The 19,106-nt window shown below is 38.4% G+C and overlaps 1 protein-coding gene across 2 annotated transcripts in view; it reads right to left on the bottom strand.

Moving 5' to 3' along the window:
• gria1a (glutamate receptor, ionotropic, AMPA 1a) overlaps positions 1-19,106 on the bottom strand; it is a 158,755-nt gene that overhangs the window by 6,171 nt on the left and 133,478 nt on the right. The window contains exons 12-15 of one of the 2 annotated variants that reach the window (XM_053630476.1): positions 9,492-9,690; positions 8,937-9,181; positions 5,375-5,489; positions 392-526 (exon numbers count right to left, since the gene is read on the bottom strand). In XM_053630476.1, coding sequence (XP_053486451.1) covers positions 392-526; positions 5,375-5,489; positions 8,937-9,181; positions 9,492-9,690 — 694 coding nt within the window. Of the gene's footprint in view, positions 1-370; positions 527-5,322; positions 5,490-8,936; positions 9,182-9,491; positions 9,691-19,106 lie in introns of those variants that run through there. The other variant, XM_053630477.1, reaches the window with a different exon arrangement.

Here is a 19,106-nt window from a genome sequence, read left to right as displayed (position 1 = left end):
TGCTTTTACAGCCAGAAGAGCTAGCGCACAGAGGGGTGTGATGGACGGAACCTAGGATAAACAATAACACGAATAGAAAGAGAATTAGGAAGTGAAAGAAAAGAGAGAACCACAGCAAAGACAGTGAGGAAGGAAGTGAGGGCAGAGGGAAAAAACAGAGAGGCAGAGGAGAATGAGAAAGGGGGAGAGAAGAGACACACAAAACTATTGACAAAATGCAAAAAGAGCATACAAAAATACAATTGTGTGTGTGTGTGTGTGTGTGTGTGGTGGGAGCTTGTTTCATTCCTGTTTGCCTAATGGTTCTTTAAATCTGAACTGTGTGGCCACTGTATAGGCTGTAACTGTGCAGCTCAGTGTAAGTGGACTCTAAAGCAGGCCGAGCAGAAACCTTCATCCTGTAAGATTCAGTCCTTGACTTGTAGCAGAATTCCACCAGTGCCACCAGCATGGCCAGGCCCAGGCCCCCGATTAGAATGTAAAAAACTCCGGCCACATTACTGAGACTCAACGCACTTGTCTTGTCCTACAGGAGGAGATAGAGTCATGTTACAGGAGAGCAAGGAAAAAGCTAGCACATACAGTGCACTCCACTAATACTGGCACCCTTGGTAAATATGAGCAAAGAAGGCTGTGAAAAATTGTCTTTATTGTTTAATATTTTGACATTTTGTTCAAAAGAATTCACAAAAATACTCTGCTCTCATGGATATCAAACAATTGCAAACACAAGTTTATAAAAATATATATCTTTGTTAAATATAGGTGTGCAACAATTATTGGCACCCCTATGAATTCATATGTGAAAAATATAATTGAAGTATATTGCCATTTATATTTAAATTTTTTTTAGTTCACCTGGGTGACTAGGAACAAGAAATTGTTCAACCATGACTTCCTGTTTCACAGGGGTATAAATTAAAGTTGGGGTACTCGATCCCAGACTCGGACTCGAGTCCAATTATGAACAAACTCTGACTTGTCATGCACTCAGGTAAATTTGTACTCGAACTTGACACAGACTCGGAATTTGAATTTGACATTTTGGACTCGGAAATTCTTTCGAGGACAGCCGAGTCTCTGTCACGTGTCATTTCTTACTTGAATACTACTGATAGACCTGAGAAAATGTACTGTTGTCGTGACATAAGATTTTAGTCATATTGCCCACCTCTAAATATTAGCATTTGGCAATTCCAGTCTTGAATTTCACATAAAATGTGAAATGTACTTCTTAATGTAGTAAATATCATAAACCCTGATTTTTTTCATTTTAGGAATTAAAATGGAAATTACAAGATGTTATAGTGGTATTTTTTTTTTTTTTACATTTATGTTGCCATTGGTTTGTGAAGTTTGAAATGTTAATTTGACAATTTAATTACTTTCTGGACTCGGCTGAACTCGACATAATCTTTGCCATTAAGGACTCGGACTTGAGTCCGACTCTGCCCCTTTTGGACATAGACTCGATTGGTTAAGGACTTGGTCTCGACTTGAACTCGACAAAGGTGGACTTGGACCCAGCACAAACATAAATATGAGGTAACACATAGTACAAATTCCCTTAGTCATTCATAGCAATGGGTAAGACCAAGGAATATAGCTGTGATGTGCGGCAAAAGGTTGTTGAGCTTCACGAAATGGGAAGTGGCTATAAGAAAATAGCACAATCATTGAAAATGCCCATTTCCACCATTAGGGCAATAATTAAGAAGTTCCAGTCAACTGGAATAGTTATGAATCAACCTGGAATTGGACGTGTGTCTATATTGTCTAAATGCACTGTGAAGAGGATGGTTCGAGTGGCCAAAAAGTCTCCAAGGATCACAGATGGAAAATTGAAGAAGTTAGTTGCGTCTTGGGGTCAGAAAGTCTCCAAAACTACAATCCGAAGTCACCTACTTCACCACAAGCTATTTCAAGAAAAAAGCCTCTACTCTCATCCAAAAACATACTCAAGCACCTTTAGTTTGCCAGACACTTCTGGAACTACTGGAGTTTGGGTTCTATGGAGCTTTATAGCAATAAACACAGAAGTGGTTTTGGCGCACACAGAGAGGTAGCCATATGGAAAAGTACCTCATGCTCACGGTTAAACATGTTGGTAGCTTTTTAATGTGTTGAGGCTGTTTTTCTGCCAGAGGAACTGGACATTTTGTTAGGATACATGGCATCATGGACTATCAAATCTCAACAGATATTAAATGAAAACCTGACTGCCTCTGCCAGAAAGCTTAAAATGGCCCATGGTTGGATCTTCCAGCAGGACAATGATCCAAAACATATGTCAAAATCAACACAAAAATGGTTTACTGACCACAAAATCAAGGTCCTGCCATCGCCATCCCAGTCCCCTGACTTGAACCCCATAGAAAATTTGTGGAGTGAACTAAAGAGGAGAGTCCACCAGTGTGGACCTCGAAATTTGAAGTTATCTGGAGAGATTCTCTATGGAGTAATGGTCTCAGATCCCTTGCCATGTATTCTCCAACATCATCAGGCATTATCGGAGAAGACTCAGAGCTATTATCTTGGCAAAGGGAGGTAGCACAAAGTATTGACTAAAAGGGTGCCAATAATCATTGCATACCTATATTTAACAAAGATTTTTCTTGGATAATCCTGTGTTTTGTTTGCAATTGTTTGATATCCATGAGAGTGGATTATTTGTGTGATTTTTTTTTAAACAAAAGATCAAAAGGTTAAACAGTAAAGACAATTTTTCACAGCCTTCTTTGATAACATTTAGCAAGGGTATCAATATTAGTGGAGGGCACTGTATACTATATATGCATTTCAGATTTGGACAACAGACACAGAAAACACACAGTACACTTACAAACTCTACACAGTATACACTTACATACACAAACCACAACACATTCACTTTTTCTTTATTACTGTATGTATCAGTCATACAAAAATATGCAATACATACACTACTCACAAGCAATACTGATTAAACTGAACAGATATTCATGTTATTAATGAATGAGAGTACATTCTTCAGCAATGTTTCTAACAAATTATGTTTTAAGAATATATTTGTTTCAATTATTGTCTTCTTATTTTGGTGGTTACCACTACTACATGCCAAATGAATATTTGGTTATGTTTTATATAATTATATACAGCTAATTATTTCAGGGCTGGATATCAATGAAGGTCAGCATACATCTTGGGATAAAATCTGGTTGTAAATGGTCAAATGGAGTCTTATTTGGGGTGATTATTATTAGAAGATATTAAACCATAATCACATTTCTGCCTAAGAGCCATGTCTCAATTAAAAGAGAAAAGGGGATTAGCTCATACAGTCATGTGAAAAAAATAAGTACACCTCATGGAAATTGTTGGCTTTTCTGATATATTTGGACAAGTAAGTAAACATTTGATTATCTTTGAACCAGTGCCTATTAATGAAGTTGATATACTTGGAGTATGTGAAAAAAAAAACACAAGGAAAATGAGATTTTTCAATCATTTATTCAACAGAAATATCAATAGATGTGATATCCTCCTGTGGAAAAAGTAAGTGCACCCTTGGCCTCAGAAGCTAGTATTGGCCCCTTTTAGCAGAAATAACTTGGTGTAGGCGTTGTTTGCATAATTGTCCATCAGGCTTGCTGGAATTTTTGACCACTCTTCCATACAATATTTTTTGATGTTTGAGGGTTTTCTTGCATGTACTGCCTGTTTCAAATCCCCCCACAACATTTCAATGGGATTAAAATCCGGTCTTTGACTAGGCCATTCCATAACCCTCCATTTCTTTTTTTTGAGCCATTCCTTGGTGCATTTGCAAGTGTGCTTAGGATCATTACCCTGTTGAAAGTTCCACTTTCGGTTCAACTTTAACTTTCGGACAGATGGCCTCACATTATCTTCAAGCACTCTTTGATATGATGCAGAATTCACAGTTGAATAAATGAATGCAAGCTATCCAGTCCCTGAGGCAGCGAAGCAAGCCCAAACCATAACCTTTCCACCACTGTGCTTCACAGTTAGTATGAGGTGCTTCTCCTGAATAGCTGTCTTTGGTCTGCACCAAACATGTCTGCTATTACTGTGGCCAAACAACTCTATATTTGATTCGTCTGTCCAGAGCACATTTTTTTTTTTGTTAAATTGTGAAAATTACTACAAAATGTCAATTTCATGTGTCATTTGATAGAGTGTATCACCTTTATTAATAGGCACTATTTCAAAGAGGATGTCAAAAAAGCCAACAACTTTCATGGGGTGTACTTATTTTTTCACATGACTGTACTTGCTCTGTTGCTTGTTCAATATAATAATAGGGGGGTGTGTGCCACTTGTGTGTGTCATGCAAGTGTGTGGTGAGACATGTGACCAGGGACCATTTCCATATGCTCCATATTCACATTTAGTCCACTAGGCCTGCCTGGACAGCTTTGTAGTGATACTGTGGCATGGCTTTCATGCTGACAATAATTAGACCATTATTTATACACTGTATAGTATTTTTAAATATCTTTTATTTAAACTACAGACAAAAAGAAATAACACATTTAAGGGAATGTGTAGAAGTGAAATCTGCAGCTAAATTCACTGCTTGTGCAGTGCACAAAGAACTTCTGAGTGCAGTATATTATGTGCCGCTAATTAAAACCTAACACAATTAACATAAATCTGTGGAAAAGCATGCATAAATGTTCTCCCTGAGGCTACTGCATTAGGTTTATGAATCTTATAATTTAATGCAACACTTTAAAGCCCATAGAAGAATAAATGGAGTTAATGTGAGCCTGCAGAGCAAAGTCTAATTCACTTTTTTTTTAAAACAGTGGGTATGTAGCAGCTGCTTCTGCTTTTGTTTGTATATGAAATAAGAAAACCACAATTAAAAATTTCTGTATTTTTTTATCCTTCTTTGTTGCCAGTTCAGTTTAGTTTGTCTGAAGTGGCTTGTTCATTGTGTTTCAGCATTACTTGATTTAGAAAATAATATAATAAGAACATATACTCAGTATCAATTCAAGTGTTCTATACAATTTAACTATACCATCTGACACACATACAAACATATATTTTAACAGCTAGTGATATGCAATTTTACTCCTAGCCATGATCCATTGCTCCCTGCTGATATTACTTCAGGCAACCGGCAAGCTGAAAACACTCTGCTGTGTCTTATCTGCCTGAACAGGGTCAAATCAGACATCTATCCACTCTGTATGAAGCATTCAATTTAAAAAAAAACGTTTTAAATCAAAGAGCGTGTATTGAGCTTTTTGGAAACCCTTTAGGAATTTTTTGTCAGAGTGTTGTCTCAGTGTGGGCTTGCCGGTTACCCACCTCCCTGTGGTGCTGGATTTTTACCCACTAGGTTTGTCACATTGGGGCTGACCTTGGAATCACCTCCCCCGCTGCCGCACTCGCCCTTGTCGTACCACCATTTGTTTTTCAATTTGTCCAACAGGCCCTGCTCGTTCAGTTTTAACACTGCCAGGTTTACTCGGTTTCTTGAAACAATAAGACAACATTGTGGTCAGAGGCAGTTTCAGGTAGAGTCATCACCCACTGTTCAGCAAGGCTTTGACATGTTAATTAATGAAGGATGGACTACAGTGTTGTTGGTAGTGATGTTTTGTGAAAGATGAGACATAGAAATTGAATATATTAGCTCAGCCACAGATTTGCTTACAGTCGCGGTTTATGTGCTTATAGTCACTGATTTTCCCCCTTTCATGATTAAAAAAATACTGATTCCTGAATATGGTGATCTGGACAACTAAAGACATTTGTTTAAAAAAATGCTTATGGGTCCCTTAAGATTAGAGATGAAGTAGTAGTTTAGAGTTAAATATTATAGCTTAACATTATCTCTGTAATACACATAGTACCATTAACGGGAAAATACCGATTATTCTCCAAACATGTCTTCAATGTTTATCTATATCCACCCACCCATTGCACAGAATTCATAGTTCAAAGGCACAGACTCATATTTTATAGCACAGCATATAGTAAGGTGATCAGCCATACAAACAAACATGGACTGCCCCTGTGTCTGTAGGAAGTGATTTTGTCACTCAGTAAAACACAGCATGTTCTTTTGAAGGTGAGAAATGACAGAATAACAGAGAGAGGAATATGAGCCTGCAGTTTGATGAGAATTTGCTATACTTTAATTGACATGATTTTATTGACTGAGTGTGGTGAGAAAGGGAGCTGATAGATGAGGATAAAAGGGCAGACACAAATCAGTTGGTTGTAGTTAATTGACCTCTTTTCTAGCCCAGAGTACAATAGTGAATATAGGCAATTAAAATGTGCAAGAACAACCAAAATGCATTGAGTTGTGCTATTAATGCATAAACCAAATTGCTTCATTACTTGTGGTGATGCCACTTCCCAACACTGCATACTGTACTGGATAAATATGACCATAACTTTGCTATACAGTTGGATAACCTGTTAAGCTAGGACAACTCTACAGTATATCTGGCAGTCAATAAACATGGTTCAACTGGGGTCAGTGCATTTTCATGGACAATTTTATTTTCTCAAGAACTAATGGAAAGATGTGTTACAAATTAAAATCCAAAAAATGCAATATGGAAACAATTACGGCATTATTGAGGCAAAGTTCTACCCAAACATGTAGACTACATTCTACATGTTTGGAGACATGTCCAGACTCATACTGGGGTGGGTTCATACCAGTTTCTTCCCTTGCACATTCCCTGACTAGTCAGATGTTAGTTTATACCATGTGGAGCTTGGCCAAATAAGTACATGTGTAAACTGAAGTCAACTAAAGCAGCATTTGGCTTACTTACTATCTAGAAAACAGCATACTGAATAAAAATTATTATAAGTATAAGCTAATATTCAATAAATTAGTGTCACCGATAGATTTGTGGAGTGTTAAGTCAAAATTATGTGATAGCATGTTGAATTTTGAATGAATATGTTTAAATAATGAAATGTCCTGCTGCTTAAGTGCACAGACAAGCGCTTGTGTTTTAAGGTAGTGGTCTAGATGCTACTGAAAAATCAAATCTTGGACACCACTACTCAAGAAAACAGACAACCGGAGGTATGAAATACATGTAAGTAATTCTCATAATTTGAAAGTGGTGCTAGATTAACCCAACAGGGCTGCATAACCCATCTTTGAATACAAGTAACTTTCCCAGAATAAATATTGATGTAACTTATGGAGCTAAGTCACGAACTTTGAATAATGCCCATAGATTGTATAATGGTAAACCTTTATGTTCTGTATACTATTTTTATGCTAAATAGTTCAACCAAAATATTATCTTTGAGTTTATCAGTGAAGAGCAATGACGGTCTGACTGAGTGAGTCTCATGCAACCCATAGTTTAGATAGGATGACCCTAGAAGGAGCATGCTAACTGTCTCTCCATCCATCACAGCACTATGTGGAGGCAGACTCCAAATTCATTTATCAGACTCTGCACCTCTCCCTGAAGCAGTGATGACTGATAATGAATAAAAATGTACTTCTGCTTTGCATGGCATGTTGAAAACAGGTCTTTTTTTTTTTTTTTTTTTTTTAACATCATGTAGCCAATGTCATTTTCCCTCTGTGTTTCACTCCATGTTCAAATTTCTATAAGGTGACCTAAATATAACAGTACAATCGCTAGGAGGTCACTCCCCCAAGGAGCTTTTCTTATTACAGGGAGGTAGAGTTTATTGAAGTTATTTTAGCAGCACTAAATTGCCCTTCTGAGCCCCTTTTGCACTGAACTGGATATATTATCAGCAGTGGTGTCTTAGTGGCATGAGGTAGTGCTACAAAATGAATGATACTGTGACATTGATGTCATCATAGTGTGTGTATATACAGTATATGTATCAGTATCTTAATATCACTCATAGCTTGCATAAGATTAAAATTTGAAACACATAAGAATGAAATAAGAAGTAGGGATGGTAAAGAAGATTGGTAATGACTAAAGCTATGCCTACTGTTAGCTTGGACTGAGTGATGCATGATCAGTGCTTGAATGCAGGACACTAGTATTGATTGCCAGCATGCTGAACACAAGTTCTTTCTGAACAGTATGCCACCCTTTCTTATGCAAGGACTTGCGATTAATTCTTTAAAAATCTCAGCTCTTGGTGAGAGTTGCATGTGTTCTGGGCTGATTCATGCATGCGTGCGCGTGCACACACACACACACACACACACACACACACACACACACACACACACACACACACACACACACATCCATCATCCACCCACACATGCCACTGTGCTGCATGGCAATGGAAGCTACATGCTGCAGTCTCATTGTAATGTGTTAAGAAAAAGGAAAATTATTTTGCTGCTTTTATACTGTCAGTTAAATTATATTAAAATTAAAAGAATATTAACATTAACAGCTAAAGGGCCAAAAGTATCTTCACAGTTAAATTGTGGAATTAAAACATGGACACTTGCAGCATTTGCAGACATAATTCATAGGCTCTTGGTAACAAAACATGTTTTAATAACTATCAATCCCTATTTCTGCTGATTCTTCTGTATGGGCACCAGTCTGTCAGTTTGTAGGCTATTAATTCATTTTTAAAGGCTGGTGTGAAGATAGACATAGTTGTCATGGTTACATTTATAATTTGTAATCTCATTTATATTGTTTAATTTAATATTTTAATCTTTATATATCAAATGCAAATTAAATCAATAAAAGTATACATTACACCACCAAGTTCATTTACTTCAATCCACACAGTGCAGTGATCTAGATCAAATGAGTAGTAGTGAGACTATTTTCAAAGTAACTGTATTAATACTACTACTACTCATGGGCTGATTGAAGAAATGTCTTCAGGATTAACCTCCTGTTGCCTTACATTTCTACTAGTAATATTCCTGCTACTACAGTCCACACAATGTGCATGCAAGATGAGATGGTGCTGTGCTTTACCTGAGTGGTGATCCTTTTGGTGTAGCAACACCGTAACCCTTAGAGTCCAAATTCCCGCCCACCTTCATGGTATCACATGGTTTCCGCTGTTCAATATATTCATTCATGGTGGACTCCAGCAGATAGGCATACTTTCCTTTAGACTTCCTAACTCTAATCACTCCTTCATCGGTGGTCTTCACAAACACAGATGGGGCTGACTTCATATAGGACCACATCTTGTCAAACACAGCGATCTTTGACCTCTGCATAAAAAATAGTGTGACTAAGAAGGATTTTCACATGTGGGATAATATAGTGATAGACAGGGTTTAAATGGCAACTTAATATTAATAATAGTCAGTTATATTGTCATCCTAACCATACATTTACTGAGAAAAGTAAGCATAAAAATAAAGGGCCACAAATTACAAAACGTATACAGTGGTACAAGACAATTAATTAAACATTTTAGGAAAGATGATGATCAAATGTTATCACAAACATATTACCTATTCTTCCAGGGTTTCAGCATTTGCTGAACTATATGACTTGCAATGAAATTCACTTGCTTACCATAAAGAACTCTTTGGTTGAGCCAGCATCAAGTGTACCATAAGCAATCTCAGTCTGTTTGGCCAAGTCTTCAGCACTCTCGATAGGGGAGACCATCCGCTCCACGGTGAGGAAGGCTGCCAGGTTAGCTGTGTAAGACGAAATGATGATGAGGGTGAAGAACCACCAGACACCACCCACGATCCGACCTGAGAGAGATCTACAAATGAAACACACACAACACAAATGTGTTTTTCTTAGTTAAAACCTAAAGTATCAAAATGACAGTTTTTAGTGCTTTTATACAGGTTTCATAACTCATCATGGGCCACTGTCAGAGTTGAATGAAGCATGCATAATGAGGAGTTAATGCTGAAATTGCACAACTTGGTATTCAGAGCTCAGATGTAACTACAGGCTTGTACACTGCTAGGACAGGTGACTGTGAGTTGTGCACATGGGGCGGAGTTTAATCAAAACAGAAATGTGTTTCATTTATATAAGATTTTGGCCTTAAACATAAGTCTGTTTTTCTTGTGCAATATTAGCTTGAGGAACTCATTCATGATAACTGGGAATTGACTTCTGTGTGGATAGGGAAAAAAGCGGTTGTTGGATTAGTGCTTTATTTATTTTAATGGTTGATGTAGGATATATTCTTCACCATTAATAGCATTGATAGTTGCACCTTATACAACTGTACTCCTGTATGTGGTGATTATAATGTATATTATATCCAGAATGTTCAAATGTAGTGGTTGATGGTGGTTTATAAAGTTCCTGTTTAAATCTACAAGTGAGATTTTCTTCAGGTCATGAGACAGACCCTCATCACAACATTTATAAGAATTCTTTTTATTAAAATTTCACTAATGTGCTGATTTAACATAAGTTGATTAGTTTACAAATGTAGAGGTGGGCAAGGCATTTGCTTGCTATAGCCTATCATCTTAGGATAATTAAAACTGATTAAGATCATTCCAACTGAAATAATATAAAAATGACAACAGAGTTATTAAGGCTCAAATAATGTAATAAAATAATGATGCAAATAACTTCTAATAATCTACAATGCTTGTTTGTCTTTTTACATAAAGTTATAATTATATTATTAGGTAAACATGGGATGACTGCTGGATGGTCACGGTCATATTTATAATTTGCCATCTTAGTTACACCATTTAATTTAATATTTTACATAATACATGCAAATGAAATCAATAAAATCAGTATAACTGGAATGAAATCTTTGAAGGATCAGAATATTAAAATGTAATTTTCTCCCTTTTCATTCTGGAGGTAATCAGACTTTAATCAGACTGACAGTCCTAGTTAATGATGAAAATTCAGAGCTAGGGTCAGGCAGTAGACAAAAAGGCTAAATGTGTCTGCTTGGTGAACAGACACATTGAGACACATTGAGACACATTGAGAGTCATATAAATAGCCAGAGGAGGAAGCATCTCAACTATTTATAATGATACTCTAGGTATTACCTAGAAAGTGGATATGAATTTAACTAATTTCAAGTATTGTTTATAACTAATAACTAATCATTTCAAGTATTGTTTGTAACTAATAATAATATTGAACATAAGCACAAAAACATGCCCACTCAATCATTTCCACTAATTAGTATTTAGATTCCATCTGTGAATTCCTACAGGAATTTGCAGTTCCATTGAGTTCCATTCAAACATTCACTAGAAAAAGCAGTACATGTTACTAGTATAATTCACTATTAAACCTTCAATATTATTCAGAATATAACAAGACCCACTTATTACAGCAGACACACACTTGAATTAATGTTACATTTGGACACAACAAAGTATTTTAGTGGTTCAAAAAGAGCACTCAGTGTATGAAACATACAGAACTGGATGCTAGTGGCATTGATAGTAATGCCTCTGCTACCAACAAGTCTAGTCCTTCTTGATACTAATTTGTATACTGCAAATATCTTTAAAATATAATTCAAACAGGAAGGAAGCCATTGAAGAAAAACACTATTTCAGACATTTGCCCTTGCTGTGACCTTGAGATTGACTATGTTTACATGCACATCAATATTCCGCTATTAATCTGAATTTGGCAATATTCTAATTAGTATTGAATCATGTAAATGTTGTAATCTGATTGCCCGATTCAGATTAAGACAATATTCTGATTCCCACCCCTGGAATGTGCCTGTTTTAATCAGCCACCTTATTCAGATAATCTACTGAAAGGAGATATATGCGCATACTCAGTCCGCAAGGAATTGTGGGTGCTAACAGATGCTTAGCTGTAGGTATATGTATATGTAGCCTAAATAGGAATGGCAACTCAGGCATACTTACAACAACCATATATACAGGAATATTCCAATGCCTGTAAATTTATAAGTTTTTGTTGTTTGTTGTTCATATAAATAATTTACCTGGAAAATGACAAAAACAGAATTTTTGCCGATTATTGGAGAGAGAAGTGTGTCCACTTCAAAACAGGTTCAAAACAGATGCATCATCTGTTAGTCGAAAGTAGTAACATGAAATGCCGGTATGAAACAAAACATAACCACTTGAAAATGATGCCTTATTTATAGTTATGAATTATTCACTAATGGTTAATCATTAAAAGTTAAATGTTGTCACCATTCAGTCATGTTAGTTGCTTATCCATACCTTTGTAAGCAAAGCATTTTATGTTGATGGACCACAATGTTTAGTTGAATACCCTTGATAGTCCCTTTTATCTCCAATAGCCCAGAAAACATTTTAGCTCAACAGCTGAGTTCATACATGAATAGGAATCACATACGTAACATATTCTATTCCAAGTCTACGCCTTATGTCAGTATTGAAACAGTGCTGGCTAAAATAAATGAACCAACTACTGGCCTCCACTATGGGTTGCATCTCTTTGCAATCTCAGTGCAATATGATAAGTCACAGTATTATTTTAGACAGACTAAAACATGTTGGAGCTAAGGAAACAGCCCTTTCCTGGCTCAGGTCTTATCTAACTGTTATTAGTTTAGTGTTGTTCCACAAGGCTCTGCTCTAGGACCACTGCTTTATTTATTTATTTATTTATTTATTTATTTATTTTTTACCCTGTATATAGACCCAATAAGCTGTTCTCTTTTTCTGTCAAGCTGTACATGTACATCTGCTGCCTGATGTGAAGACATTGCCAGATCCTGACAAATTTCTACTGTGGATCCTCTTGCTTTCCAGACCTGCCTATTTCATTTTGATCATTCCACAGATGCCCTAAATATTTGTACTTGTACCCAAAAGCAGTTTATTTATGGATAATTTCACTTGGGTAACCTTCTGGACGAACTAATGCTGTGATCATGAAGACTGTTCTGTTGTTATCCCACTGCTTTTCACAATATTCTGAAAGTCCTTTCATCACATTGTACTATTTGTCTTTAGTATGCTGAAAATCCTTTCAACATGCTGTACTCTTTACTTTCACTCTTCCACAACTATATACTGTAATGATCTAGTTTCAGGAGTAGCTAGCTACAAGTAGCAATGCTAACTGTATGATGTCTAATGTAGTTTTTCCAGTAGCAAGCTGTATACTTTTTTTTTCCACCAAGTAACAGTGGAGCATGAGAAAAAGCTGCATCACGCTGGTCATGTAACCTTTTCAGCACTATTTCTGAATCAAACAAATCTCAATTTCCAATCTACTATATCTGCCTATAACCAAATTCAATATGTGTGCATGTCTCAGTTTGCATGGACCTGTCTGGAACATAACAGCATTGCTGTACAGTTACAGAATATGCATTCTTCTAGTAATGAAAACAAGACTGTTGAACATGGCCACATTTATTAATGTTTATGAGCTTGAAAGATTTACATGGCATTTGTTACTGATTTGTTTGAAGACTGTGCAAATGGAAAATGCGAATTCTGTTGACATTCAAAACATTAAGCACCAATTTAAGGACACAAATAAAGGTGGGTAGCTCTAGCTCATGTTTTTGTTATTGTTATTGATTACCTAGATTGTTAAGAGGGTTATCAGGAGTGTTAGCATTATGTGTAAAGAATCTATGGCCACTTCCTAAAAACCAAGGACACAAACCATATGGGGGATGGTATTCAGGCCATCACATAATACAAAGCTACACTTGCTCCCAGCTCCCACTGAACAATTTCTATGCATGATTTGAAGTACAGAACAACATGCTGGCAGGACAGACCACCCCAACACCCACCAACCAATTACTTTGTCTGCAGTAGAAATCAGAAAGACTCTGTGCAGAGTTAACCCTCAGAAAGCTGCAGGTCACACCTGGTGGTGTACTCAGGGAATGTGCAAAAGAAATCATCTTTGTCCTGCCTGAATGACTACCAGCCCGTTGCACTCACACCTATCATCACGAAGTGATTTGATCGGCTAGTCATGAAACACATAAAGAGCAATCTTCCCACTACACTGGGCCCATTTCAGACCGCCTACTGTCCTAACTGTTCAACAGAGGATGCCATATCTGCCAACATCCACCTTTCTCTGACTCAGCTTGACTAAAAGGACAATTATGTAAGGATGCTGTTCATAGACCTCAGTTCAGCATTCAACACAATCATCCTACAACAACTGATAAAAAAGTTATGGCTGCTAGGTTTTGACCACCTCCATCTGCAACTGGATCCTGAACTTTTTATCTGGGGATCCCAGTCCATCAGGATCAGCTACACCACACTGAACACTGGTGCTCCCCAGGGTTGTGTGCAGCTGTTTACCTTGCTGACTCATAACTGTGCTGCAATGTACAGTTCAAATCACATCATCAAGTTTGCTGATGACACTACAGTAGTGGGCCTCATCAGCAACAATGATGAGTCAAGAAGGAGGGGAACCAGCTCGCATAATTGTATAGCAATAAAAATCTATATCTTGATGTTTGATAATGATGGGTATGACTGTTGACTTCAGGAGGACTCAAGTAGACCACTCACCACTGCACATCAATTGAACAACTTTGGAGAGAGTCAAAAATCCCAAGTTTCCTGGTGTGCACATGACAGAGGATATATTGTGGACTCTCAAAACTATCTGCCTAGCCAAGAAGGACAGCTTACAGCTGTTAGACTATGCTGGATGACTATAAGTTGTTGATTCTTAACTGCCTATGTTACTTTAAAAAATTCACTACATAGTAGCCTATAGCAGAAGTCAAGTGTGATAACCTCTAAACTTAATTTGGTCTATAGTCATAAGTCACTGCAGTATTTTATCAAAAGTGTAGTTTGACTGTAGCTTAGCTACTTTTAATCATGAGTATCTTGTAGCTTGACAAGTTTGAATTTATTAGCATTGATGATTTATAATACCACTATCCAGTGTCTTCCAGAAGAGGATGGGTTCCTTTTTTAGTCTGATTCCTCTCAAGGTTTCATCTTCATGTTTTACTTGCCACTGTCACCACTGGCTCGCTCATTTGGGATCTAAATCTATAACTGGATTTCTGTAAAGCTGCTTTGTGACAATGTCTATTGTTAAAAGTGCTATGTAAAAAAAATGAGAATTTAACTGAATTTAAAATGTTATAACTTTACTTGTGATTAAGATACCTACAAAAGTGAAACATATTTTAGTTCAGGAAAACATTTAGTCTTTTGAATATTATACAGTAGAAAATGTAGAAATTCTTCATGTAAAGAGTTTCCCAGGCATCCACACATATTTTAATTAAGTACATAAATTTGTAAGTATAGTTACAAGATACTTAGGCAAAGTTCAATATATTTGAAATACGATTAAGTGCATTTATTGTTTAACTAGTGTACAGTGTGCCTGCCTTTATGCTTTCTGCTGCTATTGGTACAAAACTGTAATTATAGTTAATGCAAAAAAGGCTGCATCAAGTCTTGTCTCTGAAATCAATGTGGGTGAACCTGATATGCTAATCATGACTACTTAGACTATCTATAAATGTTTATTTGAATATTTGCTTTCTTATTTGTACTGTAAATAATCATAGTTTTTTTATTGGCTCTTGGATTTATATCATATTGCCATTGATAACAGAACAGTGATCTACTTTATTAGTCCACATTTTCTCCTGTTCTATCCATTAATTCTTTTTCTATTCTTCTATTCTTTTTTACACTTAAAGCAAGTACTTAAATAACTCCTGTCCGGAAATGAATACTCAAGAAACACCTAATAACCTTGGAGACAGTAATTTCATTGTGTTGCCAAGAAATGTAACTTAAACACTTGCATAAGCTTCCTTTGAATACTGATAACACTCCCTGCATAACCACTGTATATTCTGAACTTAAGTCACGAACACTAAATATTGCCCAGTGGCTGCAAACATCTCTCAGACACTAGGGGCCATATTCTGATATACTGATGACATAAATTGGTGACTTAAGTTCAAAAGTAACATCAATATTTATGCAAGAAAGGTTACTTGTATTCAGAGACGGGTTATGCACGTTAAGTCAATTTTCTGGCCATCTCATTCAGATTCCAAACACTTGTGTGTAGTTCTCTAAAGCTGCCAGATTGTAGAGTGGTATGAGATGGGATTTTAATAGTGTCTAGACCACTGTTTTTAAACACAAGCACTTCTATTTCAGTCTCCATGAAAGGTCAGGAAGACAGAGTAATGTATATTGAAATACTTGATTGATTTCCACCCTGCTTATCACTGCAAATCTAAACAAACTTGGAGTAGCATAGAAAATTAGCTAAATATTGAGAACAGTGAAGGGTTTAAGGGAAGGTGGGCGACCAGTGGCGACAGCCATGTGGGCCCAGGAAATGAACTCCAGTCAGTGCTGCTCAGGAACAAACTGCTTCCTTGGTGGACATGCTGGTAGGATTTGTGATCTTGGGATGCGTGCAAGGGTTTGATCCAATTCCAATTCTATGGCGCTGACCACACAGGAAAGTGGTAGAATGTATTTGTTGTGGGTGTCTCAAACTCCTATGCTGTGTAGACAGGAGAGGGCATTGGCTTTGGTATTCTTGGATCCGGGTCTGTAGGACAATGTGAACTGGAATCGTGAGAAGAGGAGGGACTAACGGGCTTGACGAGGTGTCAGATGCTTGGCTATATGGAGATTCTCAAGGTTCTTATGGTCTGTGAAAATGATGAAGGTGTGCATAGCTCCCTCTAGCAAATGTAACCATTCCTCCAGGGCTAGTTTGACTGCCAAGAGTTCTCTGTTCCCCACATCACTGTTTTGTTCTGCTGGGGACAATTTCTTGGAGAAGAAGGCCACAAGGTGAAGCTTTGGCTTGTCTCTGAAACTCTTTGAGAGGATGGCTCCCACTCCTGTCTCTGAGGCATCTACCTCCACGTCAAAGGGCTTGGAAGGATCGGGGTGCTTGAGGATGGGAGCGGTGGTGAATGCTTTCTTGAGTTGATTTTGCTCTTCTTGGGTGGCTGTTGTCCAGGTTAGCCACTTCGACTTGCCTTGTAACAGGGATGTTAAGGGGTGGGCTATGGAACCGAACTCTCTGATAAAACGTTGGTAGAAGGTGGTGAAGCCCAGAAATTGCAGAGTGGTCTGTGATCCTTGAAATCGCTGAAATCACTGTAATCCTTGACAGTTCATGGAATGGGCCAACCCACCACCACCTGCACCATGCCTTGTCCATGGTGACTCACTCAGGGCTGATGTAGCCCAAGAATGAGATGGTGTGCTGATGGAACTCACACTTCTCTACTTTGCCATACAGCTGATGCTGAAGAAGTCTTTGCAAGACCTAATGTACATGGAGGACATGTTCCTCAGAGTATTCAGAGTATATCAAAATGTTGTCGATGTAGGTGATGACACCTCTCCTCAGCAGGTCTCTTAGGACATCGTTAATGAGACACTGGAACACTGAGGGGTGCTAGAGAGCCCATATGGCATGATCAGGTACTCATAGTGGCCCAAGGTGATACTGAAGGCCATTTTCCACTCATCTCCCTCTCAGATACGGACCAGGTTGTAAGCACTGCGAAGGTCCAGCTTTGTGAAGATAGTTGCTGATCTTAGCTGTTCGAGGGCTGCAGGCACAAGTGGCAGAGGATAGCGATACCTGACAGAACATTTGTTGAGGCCCCGGTAATCTATGCACGGCCTGAGGCCACCTTCCTTCTTCTCCACAAAAAAGAAACCAGCTGAAGCAGGGGATGTAGAGGGTCTAATGTACCCTTGTTGGACTGCCTTCTGAATATATTCTTCCATGGCTCGCTGTTCTGTCTGTTAGAGTGGATACACCCGCCCCTGAGGTGGACTGGTTCTGGACAGCAGCTCAATCACACGGTCATATGGACGGTGTGGTGGTAGTCCGCTTGCTTTCTCCTTGCTGAATACCTCCACAATGTCATGATGCTCGGGTGGAATGTGAACTGGAGCGGGTTGGTTAGGACTTTCTACTGATGTGGCCGCCAGCAGTATAACTGGAGCTTGAAGACAGTGTGCAAGGCAGTAAGAAGACCAGTGTGTGATTTGTTTGTCGGTCCATGAAATACAAGGATTGTGTAGCTCCAACCATGGGAGACCTAGGATGATGGGATGTCTGGCAGAAACGGTGATGAAGAGAATGATGGTCAATCAAGAAGTCGATCAAGTCGGATGGCCAGGTCAATGAGTGGGTCGAAGGTGAGTTGATTGTTGTGGCAGGCCAGCTCCGTCACCACTTCCTGGTTAACTCCATTGCAAAACACCGTCTTTAGAGCTGGTTCGTTCCACTCACTCCTTGCAGCGAAGGCCTGGAACTCTAGGGCGTATTCTGCAACACGTTGTGAGCCTTGAGAAATAGTCAGGAGTTCCTCTCCTGTTCCTTGCCATCGGGAGTGTGATCGAAGACACACCGGAATAGTCCCATAAACTGTTCATAAGAGGAACATCGCCGTTGCCCAGATGAGACTGTTGCCTATTAAGAGCTCCATAAAACCTTACATGCTTCCGGCTTGCCTGTATAGATGGCAAAGAACAAGGAGCATTGCAGGAGAAAACCCCTGCATTGTGCGGGATCTGCGGCATACTTCTCCAGTGTTGGTATGGGAGGAAACAGGGTATGGGTCGACATGACGACCGGCGTGCTTTGGGAAAGACGAGTGACCTGCTCAGTCAGATAGGCGAGCTGTTGGTGGAGTATGTCTATGAGCCATCTGTGGGCGTCGACGGCTTGTTGCCACTCCAGCATACCTGCTGCTTCCATATATGGCAAAGTATTCTGTCACGTAAAGGAGGCGCGGACAGAAGGAGGTGCAGGTTAGGCAGTTTAATACAAAAACAAGTCCAAAGGGTAATGCAAAAATCCATAACTTTAAACAGGCAGAGGTCAGGCAATCAGGCAAACAGACAAAGCAAGTCTAGACAGAGAAACGAGGTCATAAACAAGAGCAAAGTCAAAACCAGGAAAACAAACACGATGTCAAGGCTTGGTATAGACAGAGAACAGGTGAACTGAGCATATACTTTGCAAATACCTAGTGTTTAAAAAAAAATAAAATAAAAATTTATATATGTATGTATATATATATAGTGGAGTGAGTGAGTGTGAGATTGGCAACAGGTGTGTTTGATTAGAACTCCGGGGAAGGTGAACACGTATGTGTGTGTGTGTGCATGCGTGTGTGTGCGTGTGTGTGTGTGTGTGTGTGTGTGTGTG

The sequence above is a fragment of the Ictalurus furcatus genome, chromosome 8 (genome assembly GCF_023375685.1).
Source record: "Ictalurus furcatus strain D&B chromosome 8, Billie_1.0, whole genome shotgun sequence".
Taxonomy (NCBI): Eukaryota; Metazoa; Chordata; class Actinopteri; order Siluriformes; family Ictaluridae; genus Ictalurus; species Ictalurus furcatus.
Note: the sequence above shows the minus strand (reverse complement) of the source record. Positions and strands in the feature narration are given on the sequence as shown.